The following is a 15,331-nucleotide window of genomic DNA, read 5'->3' as shown; positions in this document are numbered from 1 at the left end:
AGAACCTGGTCATAGACCACAGCTATCTCCCATAACAGGAACCAGCTATCATCACAATAGCAGAAATCCAACAGTGAGTCAAGAACATGAAAAGTTAAACAGCACCTGGCTTGGACATGATCCACTCTTACTGGCTAAAAAAAACCCTAACCGCAGTGCATGAACATCTAGCAGCATGTATGAACCAGCTGCTAGCAGCAGGCTCCCACTCAGAGTGGCTAATTCAAGGGAGGACAGTGCTGATAATGAAAGATTCCCATAAAAGAACAGCATCATCCAACTATTGGTCAATAACCTGCCTCCTTACTACCTGGAGTCATACCAGGCATCATAGCTGCCAAGTCACAGAAACATATGGTCCAATACATGAGCACAGCTCAGAAGGGAATTAAAAGTAACAGCAGAGGCTCAAAACACCAATTGCTCATCGATAGAGCAGTCACCAAAGACTTAAGATTTAGGCAAATCAATCTGAGCACAGCTGGAGTGACTACAGGAAAGCCTATGACTATATGCCAGATAGATGGATCTGTGAATCCTGGACCTATACAAAGTCACAGAATACTAAGGACATTCCTCAAAAACTCAGTGGGGCTATGGAAGACAGCCCTGGTAATGAATTCAAGAAAGCTTACGCAAGTAGCCATCAAGTCTGGTATATATCAAGAAGATGGTACTGTCCCCACTGCTATTCTGCATATGCCTGAACTCCTCAACCAGACAATCATAATGACTGGATATGGATATAAGTTCAAGAGTAGAACTACCCATCCACTATCTTCTCTACATGGAAGACATGTATTCATACTGAGAGTGTATGATATGTTGACTCAATGATCTTCCTGACACAGATCTATAATGAAGATGCTGGAATATCATTCAGAATGGAGAAGTATGGCTGGATTAGAGTCAAGAGAGGGAAGATAGTTGATTCGTTGATCCATCTATTGTGGATTTAAAGTGAGGACACTCAGATGTTATTTGAACTGGAGATGTATGGCCAATTGGTAGTAAGGAGAGGGAAGATAATGGAAGGTACTGATAGAGTGGAACTATCAATTAGTCTTATAATAGGCCTACAAACCAGCTATATGTACCCTGGTATCCCATAACCACATGGAACCAGGAGGAGGAGGAGGAGGAGGCAAGGAAGTCAACAACTCCAAGTCAAATATTCAGAGACTGTACACCATAGAAAACAGACAGACAGGGCATTCAGGAGTACATTAGTAAGATGGCACCTAAAGATAAAAGATGGCACCTGATGCAGCTTCAGGCATGGCAAGAAAAAGCAGGGAAAGGGCCATGGCCAAGCAAGACCTGTCAATGTTCTATCAACAGCTGAATTGGGAAATCCTACTCATGGCTTAAAAGGGCTGGACTAAAAGAAAGCATTGGGGCACTGATCATAGTGGCACAAAAACAGGCACTAAGCACCAGATCCATAGAATCATGGAACTAGCATATGAGAGATGCAGATTGTATAGAGATGCCTCAGAGACAATCCATCATATACAGTGAGGGAAAAATTATTTGATCCCCTGCTGAGTTTGTACATTTGCCCACTGACAAAGAAACGATCAGTCTATAATTCTAATGGTAGGTTTATTTTAACCGTGAGACAGAATAATAACAAAAAAAATCCAGAAAAATGCATTAAATAATTATTTGATCCCCTACCAATCAGCAAGATTTCTGGCTCCCAGGTGTCTTTTATACAGGTAACAAGCTGAGATTAGGAGCACTCTCCTAAAGTGAGTGCTCCAGCTCGTTACCTGTATAAAAGGCACCTGTCCACAGAAGAAATCAATCAATCAGATTCCAAACTCTCCACTGTGGCCAAGACCAAAGAGCTGTCCAATGATGTCAGGGACAAGAATGTAGACTTATACAAGGCTGCAATGTGCTACAAGACTATTGCCAAGCAGCTTGGTGAGAAGGTTACAAGAGTTGGTGCGACTGATCGCAAATGGAAGAAACATAAAATAACTGTCAATCTCCCTTGGTCCGGGGCTCCGTGCAAGATCTCACCTCGTGAAGTTTCAATGATCATGGGAACAGTAAGGAATCAGTCCCAAACTACACAGGAGCACTTTGTCAATGATCTCAAGGCAGCTGGGATCAGTCACCAAGAAAACAATTGGTAACATACTGTTCCATGAAGGACTGAAATCCTGCAGCACCCACAAGGTCCCCCTGCTCAAGAAAGCACATGTACACGCCCGTCGGATGTTTGCCAATGAACACTGAATGATTCAGAGTAAAACTGGTTGAAAGTGTCGTGGTCAGATGAGACCAAAATTGAGCTCTTTGGCATCAACTCAACTCGCTGTGTTCAGAGGAGGAATGCTGCCTATGACCCCAAGAACACATCCCAACTGTCAAACATGGAGGTAGAAACACTATGCTTTGGGGGTGTTTTTCTGTTAAGGGGACAGGACAAATTCACCATATCAAAGGGAAGACACAAATCTTGTATGAGAACCTCCTTCCCTCAGCCAGGACATTGAAAATGGATTATGGATGGGTATTTCAGCATGGTAATGACCCAAAACACACGGCCAAGGCAACAAAGGAGTGGCTCAAGAAGAAGCACATTAAGGTCCTGGAGTGGCCCAGCCAGTCTCCAGACCTTAATCCCATAGAAAATCTGTGGAGGGAGCTGAAGGTTCAAGCTGCCAAACGTCAGCCTCAAAACCTTAATGACTTGGAGAGGATCTGCAAAAGGGACAAAATCCCTGACCTCTGTGATTGCCAAAAAGAGTTTTGTCACCAAGCCCTAAGTCACATTTTGCGAAGGGGTCAAATACTTATTTCACTCATTAAAATACAAATCAATGTATAACTTTATTGAAATACATTTTTTTTAGATTTTTGTTGTTGCTATTGTCTCTCACTGTTAAAATACATTACAATTATAGACTGATCATTTTTTTTGTCAGTGGGCAAACATACAAATTCAGCAGGGGATCAAATAATTTTTTCCCTCATTGTAGTAGCAGAATGTAAGGTACAGGCAGGAACAGAAAACACTGAACAATACAACCAAATACCTGGAATTGTGTAAAGGAACATCTGCATAGTGTATAGGCTATATCCTCTCAAGTCCAGATGGGAGATTCCACAGAAGGTGACTGAGAACAGCAGGGCTTGCTGTAATGTATAGCTTTTTTCTTCTCTAACCAATTGTATTGTATAAAATAACCCCTCATAACTGCCTTACTAGCCTCCCAAAACGTTATTAAGATCTGTCCCTTTACCTAAATTATTATCAAAATATTTGTGTAATTTCTTTTTACAGTCCTTAGATACTTAGGTTTCAGTAAAGCATTTGACAAGGTAGACCACAACCTACTTCTTAATAAGCTAGGAAAAGGTGGAATAGGCAACATCACTACCAGACGGATCTGTAGCTGGCTAACAAACCGTACTCAACAAGTAGTCCTCAATGGCACTACATCCACATGGAGAGAAGTAAGCAGTGGGGTACCACAAGTTCCGTCTTAGGCCCAGTACTCTTCAATACATTCATAAATGACTAAGATGAGGGAATTGAAGGGGAACTCATCAAATTTGCAGATGACACCAAACTGACTGGAGTAGCCAAAACCCCAGAAGACAAACTCAGGATCCAAAAAGATCTTGACAAATGTGAACAATGGGCCCTATCCAACAAAATGAGTTTCATTGTGGAGAAAAGCAAAGTCTTACATTTAGGAAGGAAAAATGAAAGGTACAAATACATATTGGGCAAGACCTGGCTTAAAAACAGTTACTGTGAGAGGGACCTTGGAGTCCTAGTGGACGATCACTTGACTATGAGCCAGCAGTGTGCAGCAGCAACCCAACAAGCTAATACAATCCTGGGTTGTATAAACAGAGGCATAGAATCAAGATCGCACGGTATTATTACCACTTTATAAAACCCTAGTAAAACCACACCTGGAATACTGCAACCAATTTTGGTCACTTTATCACAAAAAAGATGTTGAGAACTTGGAAAAAATTCAGAGAAGAGCAACTAAGATGATCAAAGGGCTGGAGACTAAAACATACAAAGAATGGCTACAGAACTTGGGTTTGGCTAGTCTAAAGAAAAGAAGAAATAGGAGAGACGTGATAGCAGTATTCCAGTATCTCAGGGTCTGCCACAAGGCAGAAGGGGCCAGGTTGTTCACCAAAGCACCAAAGGGAGGGAGGAGAAACAATGGTTGGAAACTGATCAAAGAGAGAAGCAACCTGGAACTAAGGAGAAACTTCCTGACAGTGAGGACAATCAACCAGTGGAACAGCTTACCCCCAGAAATCATGGGTGCTCCATCACTGGAGATTTTTAAGAAGAGACTGGACATTCACCTGTCTGAGAGAGTATAGGTTCTCCTGCTTGAGCAGGGGGCTGGACTAAAAGACCTCCAAAGTCCCTTCCAGATTCTATTCTATTCTATTCTATTCTATTCTATTCTATTCTATTCTATTCTATTCTATTCTATTCTATTCTATTCTATTCTATTCTATTCTATTCTATTCTATTCTTACTCTACTCTACTCTATTCCTTTACAACTGCCTCCTTTTGTAAAATAGATTCATTCAATCTCAACTCAAAGTTTTTTTTTCTGAGGACCAAAACAACTGGGTTATGATTAGAAAAGGATTTAGGTAGGATATCAACTGTCAAAATTCTATTTGCTAGGTTTTTAGAGGTCCATTATCATATTGATCCTTGAAAAAGATTTATGCCTTTCTGAAAAAAGGTATATTCTCTCGCAGAGCCATTTTTATGCCTCCATGAGTCTATTAATGTTAAATTGTCCATCATTTTAAAAAATGACTTTGGTAGTTAGTAGATGTTCTGTCCTAAAGTGGCGAAATCACTCCATTCCAGTCCCCCAGCATAAGCCAATTTTCATATGAAAAAGGCAAGAGTTGATCTATAAGGTACTCAAAAAAATTGCTTTCCCCCTCATTTGGCATATAGTCCAATCACTATTGATTTTATTCCATTAAAACTAATTTCCACTATTACAAGTCTACCATATTCATCTGATAAAAGTAGCCTAGCTTTAAATTTGGGTTTTATATGTAAAACCACTCCATTTATCTTTTTTTCCCAGCAGATACAAATTTCTCCCTAGCCTTTTATTTATTAGATATTTGTCCATATTTTTTAATATGTGTTTCTTGAAGACAGATTATGTCAGCATTAAGTTTTCTCAAATGATGAAATACTTTTGTACGCTCAGATGGGGCATTAACCCCATTAATATTCCATGTAATGAGTTTACTTTCCATCTTTAAATGAAGCATCAGATTCCTGTATAGACACCTCAGTCATCTCTTCTTCAATGTCTGTTTCTTGAAGCTGCTCTGCCTCCAAAAACTTATCCATCTTCATCTCATCTAGTTCTGAAATTAATTTATGTCTGCTCAGAAACTCCTTGGCTTTATTTATGTAGTTCAGTCAAAATCTTCGTTCCTGGTATGTAACTGTCACCCCTTCAAGCTTATCCCAACGAAAGGGAATTTTTCTCATCTTTAAAATATCTGTAAGGAATGAATAGATTTTCCTTTTTCACAAAATTCTTACAGGAATTTTCTTCAAGATAATTATGTGCACATTTTCCATTTGTGATTTCGCTTTGAAATGACAATTCAGAACATGGTCTCTTATTTTCTCACAAAGTGAACCAAAACATCCCTTGGCAATTTCCTCATTGCAGCAAATCTCGAATTCAGTCGATACACCTTAGCTACATCGGGGTCGAGACTTCTTTTGTCACAATCTATTAATGCAGCCAAAGCTTTAAACATCCTTGCTCTGATATCCTCTCCAGGTTGTTTAGGAATTGCTCTGAATCTTAACTGATATTCCTTAGCATGAATTTCCACAAGAATCTTCTCATTTGATTCAGTTTCCAGAAAATTATCTGTGTTTTAAAAATCCAGCACTGGCCTTCGCCTGCTCAATATCTCCTCTCAAACCTTGTATCTCATCATGAAGTTCCTTTACAATGTATCAATTTTTGATTCAAGCTTAGTTCCCATTACCTGTACAGCTTCATGTGTTTTGGCTGTATATTATTCATCCATTAAAGATCTAAAAGATTCCACATCTCCGGGGATTTTCTCTGTTCTTTTGCGAGTTGCCATCATCTTTGGCTCCCTCATGTGGTCAAACAATACCACTACAATAATAACAGTTTCTCTGTCTACTACTAGAGCAATCAGCGTTGAGAAGTGAAATCAAAACTATTTCTCCCCCTCCTTCTAGCCAAACCAAAACACCATTCAGGGAAGGTTTAATTTAGAGATAAGAAAGAGTTCAGCAGAGTCTGTTAGATAAGTACTTCTCCAAGAGTTTTTTAAATCCAAAGTTTCAAAATAAAATCCACCGTGTTCACCAGCTTCTTTAGTTTGGCTCGGATATTCAACACCTCCCCTCACAGTATTGAAATCCTGAAGCCACAGAAGTGAGGAAGATTCCACAAAAAGGAAAAGGCAGGTTGCAACCAGAGGCAGCCTCTTTCAAACAGAAAGGGTAAATATGCAAAGGCTAGTGTCTAAGAGGCAGAGACAAATTTTTATGTCCATATTAAAACAGCTGACTCCTTCACAGTGAACTTGGGTCTTGGTTGCCCAGACCCCAGCTAGAGACTCACCACACTTCTTCCAGAAACTTTCTGAGAGCACACAGCTGTCCAGGGGAACAAAAGGGTTAATTTCCAGAACTTCCCTTTTTTCCAGGGAGGTTTTTTTCTGCCTTAGAAAACTTTCTAAAGCATTTAACTGTGGGGGAGTCTATAACAATCTAAAAGATTGCCACCGTCAAATCTGGCCAGTTCTGCAGGAAGTACAGAAGCCTCAACAGGCCTCTGGTAGAAGATCCTAGATTGAGGAAGATACATGCCAATTCTATCAGAATTACCGTAATCAGAAAGGCTTCAACCCATGAACAAGAAAATCCTAGAATTCAATTAAAAATTGAATTCCATCAATTTTTAAAGCAGGATGTTCATGTGAGCAAAGTTAAACTGAGATAAAACTGCTTCATGTGAGGACCAAGTTACTAACTAGGGTAGCCATGTTACTGTCATAAAAATTATATACTCTCTTAATATGTTACTGTTAATTTAATCATGTCTAGTTTACATTTTATTATAATAATGTTTTTGTTTATCAATTAGTTTCATTGTTTAAACATTGAATCTGTTTGAAAACTATTTTGGAATTGTTTAATGACATGTAAAGATTTAAAATAAGTAAATGAAAATCATGAAATTGAAGCTTTAAGTGAGCTTCTGTAGCTTTAGCATTAACAAAACAAGTAATCTAATAATTTAGAACCAATCTGGCTCAGAAACAAAAGTGTTTGGCAGCAAGATAAATGATATATCAATAGAACATCTAAGCACTGCAATCCTCTCTGGACAAAAGTAGACATATAGACACAATTTGTATCAAGAATTTTTGCTATCTGGAGTCCCTCATAAAAAAAATCTTTCATTATTTCCTCTAAGTATAACATGTATGTGTTAAAGGAAATAAATTACAAACATTTCATTTTACTACCATTCACAATGTTATTAGTTATTTTCCAGCATAACCATATACCTCTATAAGTTCATCTCTTTGGCAAAGGCTTTCCTTGAGTTCATTTACTTTATGCTGTAGAACACTGCACATATGTTTCTGTCTTTCCAATTCCTGTATTAAACAAAAAAAGTGGAAATTAGATGACTATAAAATTTGTTTCAGTAGCTTTGGCTACTCTCAAATAACATTTTGAAGCTTGTTACAACAAAGTAAACTAATTTCAAGATTCTGTGGGCTAGTAAGAGGGTACTCTTAGTATTTATTATATAGGTAGAAATAATAACTACTCAGTTAAAGGAACCCAATTATGAAATCTGGCTTAATCATTTTTCACAATTTTTGAGTAGTAGATCTCACTCTACTATATTGTAATCAAGACCTAATTTTGAACAGACTCCCTGCTTGTCTCCAATGCTTGACATTAGACCAGTATTGCCTCAGTACTGGACTTTCAATTTACCACTATATGTGACAACATTTTTCAAATCTGTTTTAGCAGAACTGTAATCATCATGGGCAAGGAATAACAGAGTTGGAAGAGACCTTGAAGGTCTTTCAGTCCAACCTCCTGCTCAGGCAGGAGACCTATACCATTTCAGATGAATGGTTGTCCAATCTCTAAGAACAAGAGTAGCTTAGAGTCAAACAAAAGAAAAGGAGGAGGACAAATTGCTGCCAGAACAAATTAATTTTCCCATGTTTGACCCATCATGGACTTTAGTAAGGTCTTTGTCTTCACTAAAAATATGCAACATTATTTTCAAGTACAAATATGCCTAAGTACAAACACAGATATTTTTTTAACATTCTATTTAAAATGTACATTTTGCATATAATAAATTATAAATTTGAGTACCTTAGTTTTTTCTTCATTTTCCCTATAGTATTCTGCTAATTGCTCTTCTCTTTCCTCAATGACATCTTTTAGAGTATCCACTTGATAGATTAAATTGTTTTTTTCATTATCAAGCTGGGCATTAGAAACCATGGCTTTCTTGTATTTCTCTTCAACTTCAGCAAGTGACTCCTAGAAACATTTTATTCCTTTATTTATTAAGCATTATTTAAATAGAAGCACACAGAATGTTACATACTTAACCGTGGTATCTCTCTAAGATAAATCTGTTTAAAAATGCAAAGTCAATGAAAGTTGAACATGCAAACAAACATTTACGGAATTGATTTTATTTTCTTTGCAAACGGCAACAATTTAAGCAAGTTATTTATAGTAGTTCTAGAACACAGTTATGTTAGCTTGATATAGCAAAATGAATTAGCAAGTCTTGTAATTTTTATATTAATGTATAATCATTGTATAATCACAGCATAATTTTTCATAAACTGAAGTATAGAATAGCACATTCCTGTCTTTAAATTCCTTCAAGTTTCACATTTATAACTAAGATTATGCTTTCCTCTAATAAGAAATTACTTTATTCCTATCAGGGGAATTAGGGGAATTTTTGAACAGTTAATATAGCTTTACAAATATATATAATAGTACCCCTTATTGACTAAACCTATACCTGAGTGGTTTGAGAGTCCTAGGTTAGAAATGAATCATGGACCCCCCCAAAAAAATGGTATTGCCTTTTGTATACTGCAAATTAAAAAGAAAAAAAATGCTTAAATATCTAATAAAACTACTGTACCTTGGGCAACTTTCATATACAGTGACAATTTTGAGGGATAAAATCTATAGAATCAGATTTTTAAAAGAGCTTTCTAAGTGAGGATGAAAAATTCATGAAAAACAGAGGACTTCAATGACAATTTATCCTGAAGATTTAATATCGGCTCCTATTTAGGGATATGGTTTCAAATTCTAGTTTCAGGTCAACACTAATACAAAGATTTCTCCAACTCTTGTTTATGAGCACTTCAGAAACAAAATACTAGAATCAGATGGTTCTTGGTCAAAACCAGCAGAGCTCTTCTTATGAGTAGTAATCTGAATCAAAGAGTGTTAAGTATTTGTGCATTCGCCATGTGACTTAAAGCATTATTAAAAATTATCTAGTGGTTTATTACTTCACTTCAGAACATAATTCTAATTTTAATTTCACTATCAATCTCTAATAAGAGTGTTTTCCAATTATTAGTCTTAAAATATTTTTACTTGGCAATGTGGGTTTTCATGTAAAAAGAACATAAAATTTCATATTATTTAAATTATTGAAAGGAAATTACATTATACAATATCTTACAATACAATACAATATCCAGGATATCTGAGGGAACACCTGCTGCCGGCATCAAGTTCCCTTCGTCCTGTGTGCTCCCACAGGGAGGGCCTTCTCAGGGTGCCGCCGGTAAAAGAATGCCGGCAGATAACACCCAGGGGGAGGGCCTTCTCAGTGGGTGCGCCTGCCCTTTGGAACCAGCTGCCCGTGGAGCTTAGGACTGCCCCCAACCTTCGATCATTTCGCCGAGACCTGAAGACCTGGCTCTTCGAGCTTTCCGGCCCAGGCTGAGTTTTAATTGGGGTTTTAATTGGGGTTTCATATGTTTTATATTTTTTCAGGGATTTAGTTTAATCTTTTTAATTGTTCTTAATTTTTGTATTGACATTTTTTATGCCCTGTAAACCGCCCTGAGTCCTACGGGAAAGGGCGGTATATAAATTCAATTAAAAAAAATCTTAATATTGTATAACGTACAATATTACTTCAATTATCTTACTTCAGACACATTATGCAATGACAATTCTCTGGAGAAGGCTCTAATGCTGGGAAAGGTGGAAGGAAAGAAAAGGACATATAGGAGCAGGGTGGATGGACACAATTATAGTGGCAATAAATGCACCATTTGAAGATGTGAAGGATGAATTTAGGAATAGAACATTATGAATAAAATCTATGTGGTGACTAAGAATTGACATCAACTTGATAGCACATACTATTAATACAACATTTGCTAAATAAAATATTCAGCAAACTGCTTTTCACATATATGTTGACGCTACTGAAGTAAAAGGCAATATATACTAGTAACTATATGTACAAAACCCATTCTCCAAATTACTGGTTAGACACATACTTAATAAAAAGAGTAATTAGTATGTTAGTAAAGCTCTGTTAATGAAATTTGTAAAAATGCCATTACCAAAGTATTACCATAGTGAGTACATGCTTGGGAGAAACCCTAATACCTTTAGTTCTTTAAGTCCCTGCATGTATCTCCCCTCTACATCTTGTATCTGGTCCTTAAGATCATAGATATCCTGCAGGACATAGGAATGAACCATTGCATAAGAACATCATAAAGATTGATTATATAATGCTATGATTTAAAATCATGTGATTTGATGTATATTTTACCTAACAAATTACAGATTAAATTAAATTAGTGATATATCCTTGATACTTAAAGATGATATATATTTAACTCTATGTTTCTTAAGGTTCAAGTACATTTAAAATACAAAATCTCTGAGAAAATCAATTTCAGACATAAACTGTTCACATTCTTGTTTTGAATGCAAATCTGAAAAGATGCATAATGACATTTGCAAACTAAAATATTTTAACAGCAGAATTCTACATACTGGTAGCCGTCTTACGATTGGTTGGTTAGCAACCATTCAAAGTTGCCACTACTCCAAAACAGGGAACTACAACTCAGATTCAAAGTTCTGATGGGTGAGCCCCTTCTGCAGTGACATGACTGAACTTCAATTGCTTGGCAACAGCCACTTTTATGCCCATTTAAAGCATCCCATGGTCATATTACCTCATTTTTTTGTCAATTTTGCCAAATTCTGCACTTATTTCTAGTTTTTGGTACAAGTGAGCCCATTAGGAACCACTGGTTCACTTAACAACCTTGGGATTCACTTAACAATTGCAGAAAAAAGGTTATAAAATGAGGTCACTCACATAACCAACCCATTTTAAAACAATTACAGCATACAACTATCAAGAACTATAGAATTTTAGAACTATGCTAAACTATATTACATTTTTCGTAATGTTCTGCTTTCTTCTTACAGTAAGAGTACAAGAAAAAAACTGGAGAAAATCTATCTTATTAAGAAATAAATGTTTCAAATCTAATCCTCCAAATTAATTCTAAAAAATTTCTTTCCTTTCTTCTTCTTCTCCTTCCTTCCATCCTTCCATATTGCAAATATACAATTATCCTTCTTATGCTAATCTATGACTGTAATAAAGATTTGATTGATAGAAATGTATAAGAGTTTTCTTTTACTGTTAACCAATAAAAATTGCTCACCCGCAGTTCACTTAATGAGGTATCAGGATCAACTAGGCTGCTTGTATCTCCGCTTCCTCGTCTAGAAGAATTTCCACTTAAAGGAGTTGCTGAATTGCGAGATGCTGGCTAAAGAGGACAATTGTTTTAAATTTCCTTTATATTTTAATAGTTTTCTTAGCTAAATATGTAAATAATATATCAATCCAAGAAGAATATTATAATTTTGAAAAAATATTTTCTTATATAGACTATTGTTAAATGATTTTACTGAATTGTATCATGACATATTAAACATGTCTTCTCTGTTCAATCCACTATATGGTGTGTTTTTTTCCATCCTGACTTCCACTTTTTTATTTTTAAGGAAAAATTGAAAGTTGTAAATGGAGCTGTGCAAAGTATTCAGAAGAGGTATTTCGCAAAGTACATTGGCCCAGATGAAACAATTCTGTTTGAGTATTAAAATTGACTCATTATTTCAATAACTTATCTGGTTGTTTTGAAAGCTGGCTCTAGTTCATCATACTCCTAAGCAGACATGCTTTTTGTGCATGGGCATGCAAACTACACAATTGGAACAGCTTCTGAAAAAGCTGCACAAATTTTGCAAAGGTTGAAGCCACTTTAGTGCTTCTCAGGCAGGTGTTTAATTTATGCTAATTAATTTTTCAAAATATTTTGCACAGTTTTAGTGGCATACATCATATTGTAAATTCCTCTATTTGTAAAGTTGTGAAGAAATAATAAAGACAACTGCTGATACACCCTTTCTGCATGCTGGAGACTTGAAATATATATTTTGACTCACACTGTCATGTGTACTATAGGTTTTTTTTTAAGAAAAACCCATAATTAGAAAACCAATCTGTTCAATAACTCACCCTTGTGTATAAATCAGAATACGGTTTTTCAGTCTTCTCTTCAAGCTGAAAAATATTTAAAAATTTAATGTTTTAAATTAATTTCAACTATATATTTGAGTTGAAAAGATTATTTTTCATCAATGTGCATATAACCAGAATATTAGCATATTGATTTCCCTTTTTTCTATCTTACAACAGTCTCTAAATATATGCCTTTATCAAACTCATTTTAAATAAATGTCACAAAACAAATTAAAACTATAATCCTACAGCTACTTACCTGTAGCCTTTTAATTTTAGCAAGAGTATTAACAGTTTTAAAAATTAATGGCTATCACCCGAAAACAAATAAAACAGAAAACAAACTCATAGTTGTACAAATTGATTAGGAATTTAATACATTACTTCAAACCTATTTATTATAAATAAGGGCTCAATTTTAATCAAAACTTCAGATGAAAATTTGAAAATTAAAACCAAGAAAGGAACACAAAGCTAAAAGATTAAAATTATTTCTATGGATATTCCCAAAACATATGTTATTCATTGTATTCATTATACATAAATATAAAAGCATCGTTCCCAATCCCTTACTTGATAAGCACCATTATTCAAGCATAGAAAAAGAGCACAGAATAAAAGATTAAAGGCATAAGAAAAAGAAAAGCATTTAAAAAGAGAAATATGGCTTTTCAAGAAATGTTTTACATAACATATATTTTATGTAAATCATCAAATTCCTCTCAATTCAAAGACTTCATAAGTAGTTACACTATTGATTGGGTCAGAGGTGGGGGTTATGAAGCCTCTACTTCTCCATTTTTTAGAATAATTATTTGAAATTCAATTATCATACAACTTTGAAACTACCTAATCTGTCTGAAGTAGGGAATTTTCTGACTTACATCTCTGTTGCTCAATATTCTTATATCCTTCAAACCATTGGTGGGATTCAAATATGTGAACAACTGGTTCTGTGTGGATGCTGCTTCCGGAAGTCCATTCTGGGCCTGGGCAACAAAAAATTAGCTACCGGTTCTGCGAAGTAATGCGAACCGGTTAAATCCCACCACTGCTTCAAACCAACCTCACTCCAAATAGATCCATGTATAATTTCTTGGCTCTTTAAACTTCTCTCCTCAAATGCATTTTTCTTCTCTCTCTTTTTTCTATATATTTGTTTCTCTTGACATACTCAATTTTCATTTTTATATAACCAAGTGGTCATAAGTACATAATCATTTTTGCTTCTTTTGAGAGCAAGAGTCACTGCTGCTAATGGAGCCCCACCCTCAGTTGTGGATAAAAGGCAGGGGAGGAGACAAATAGGTGTGGCAGACAACTATTCATCTTCCTGCTGGTCAGCACATGTATTTGGAACTCCTGACACTTCTAATTGGAATTTTGCTGGAGTTTTTCACAGATCCTGTGGTGCTAGGAGCCGGAGCGCCTTCTGAGGGTGGGTGTGCCTTATGTTGTAAAATAGCCAGCTTGCTTGAAGGACTTTTGGTTGCAAACATGGTGAGACTGAGAGTAACACTGGGTGTTGGGAGATCCCTACGGGGGAAAAGGGAGTGAGCTCTGTTATTTGGAGGCTGTGTGAAACTGTTAGCATTTCTGAAATAAAAGGAATGTTAGAGACTATTTGTCGTGTCTGTTGTGTTTGGGAAGCCGGGTCAGAACACAATGATTTCAGGTTTTCTTGCTGACGGCTTTGTTTGTGTTCTTGCAATCTGGTGGTTAGCTTCTTCCCTGTCTGTTCTAAGTAGTCATAGGGGCAATCCATGTGGGGGGATCAGTAGATTACATTAGAAGTATCTCCCACCTCCAAGCAATCTTTGCAATGCATGATTTATCCTTGTATGGTAGCCTCTAGGAGGTGTTCAATGCCTACTTTCAGATTTCAGAAGCTGCATTCTTCTACTTCCAAAATGTTTTTGATGTATGGCAAGGTGTGCCTTATAGTTGGTCTTATACCTTCTTTGTTCATTTCTGTTCCTTAAGTGTTGTACAGGCATTTTGTGGGTACCCATTCTGCCTGAATTGTTCACATAGGTACCTTCTGTCCAGTTATTTAGCTTGCAAGTTACTACAGTGGCTTCTCATTTTGCCACAGTGTTCTGATGCAATTCTTTGTGTGTGACAGTGGTTACACTGTTTCACTGTTGTGAAACCAACAATGTGTGGAATATTGGTGTGATAAACCGTGATTTCTAGGATTCCATCTTCTTGCCTGTTGACAAGCACATCTAAAAATGATAATTGTGTAGCTGTTTCTTACTCTATTGTAAATTATATGTCTGGGAAGATGGAGCTCAGTAGGGTATGAAAGTCTTTCAGTGCATTTCTTCTTCTGATGACCAATGTGTCATTCATATGGTGGCCCCAAAATTTAGATCTGTAGTTTTGAAATGCAGTGTTCTAGTTCACGCAAGACAGTTTCTGCAATGACTCCTGATATTGGGGAACCATGAGCATCCCTTTTATTTGCTCATACATTCCCGTTTTGAAGTGAAGAAGGTATGTTGGCACCACTGAAGTAGCTTCACAATCTGTGTCCTAGTTAGGTTGTTCTGATCTGTGTCATACTCTTTTAGTTTTTTTATCTTTTACTTTGTATGCTAAGTGAGGAAGGATGGATATAAATAGGGACACTACATCA

The 15,331-nt window shown here is 36.3% G+C and overlaps 1 protein-coding gene across 3 annotated transcripts in view; it reads right to left on the bottom strand.

Annotated features, from left to right (window-relative positions):
- LRRFIP2 (LRR binding FLII interacting protein 2) overlaps positions 1 to 15,331 on the bottom strand; it is a 70,880-nt gene that overhangs the window by 15,195 nt on the left and 40,354 nt on the right. For 2 of the 3 annotated variants that reach the window (XM_081345359.1, XM_081345360.1), the window contains 5 exons: positions 12,688 to 12,732; positions 11,825 to 11,932; positions 10,743 to 10,814; positions 8,448 to 8,618; positions 7,610 to 7,702 (listed from right to left, as the gene is read on the bottom strand). In XM_081345359.1, the coding sequence (XP_081201485.1) occupies positions 7,610 to 7,702; positions 8,448 to 8,618; positions 10,743 to 10,814; positions 11,825 to 11,932; positions 12,688 to 12,732 (489 nt within the window). Of the gene's footprint in view, positions 1 to 7,609; positions 7,703 to 8,447; positions 8,619 to 10,742; positions 10,815 to 11,824; positions 11,933 to 12,687; positions 12,733 to 13,574; positions 13,680 to 15,331 lie in introns of all 3 variants that reach the window. The other variant, XM_081345358.1, reaches the window with a different exon arrangement.

The sequence above is a fragment of the Vipera berus genome, assembly GCF_964194415.1.
Source record: "Vipera berus genome assembly, chromosome: Z".
NCBI classification, from domain to species: Eukaryota; Metazoa; Chordata; class Lepidosauria; order Squamata; family Viperidae; genus Vipera; species Vipera berus.
This window is presented reverse-complemented; position numbering and strand designations above follow the sequence as displayed.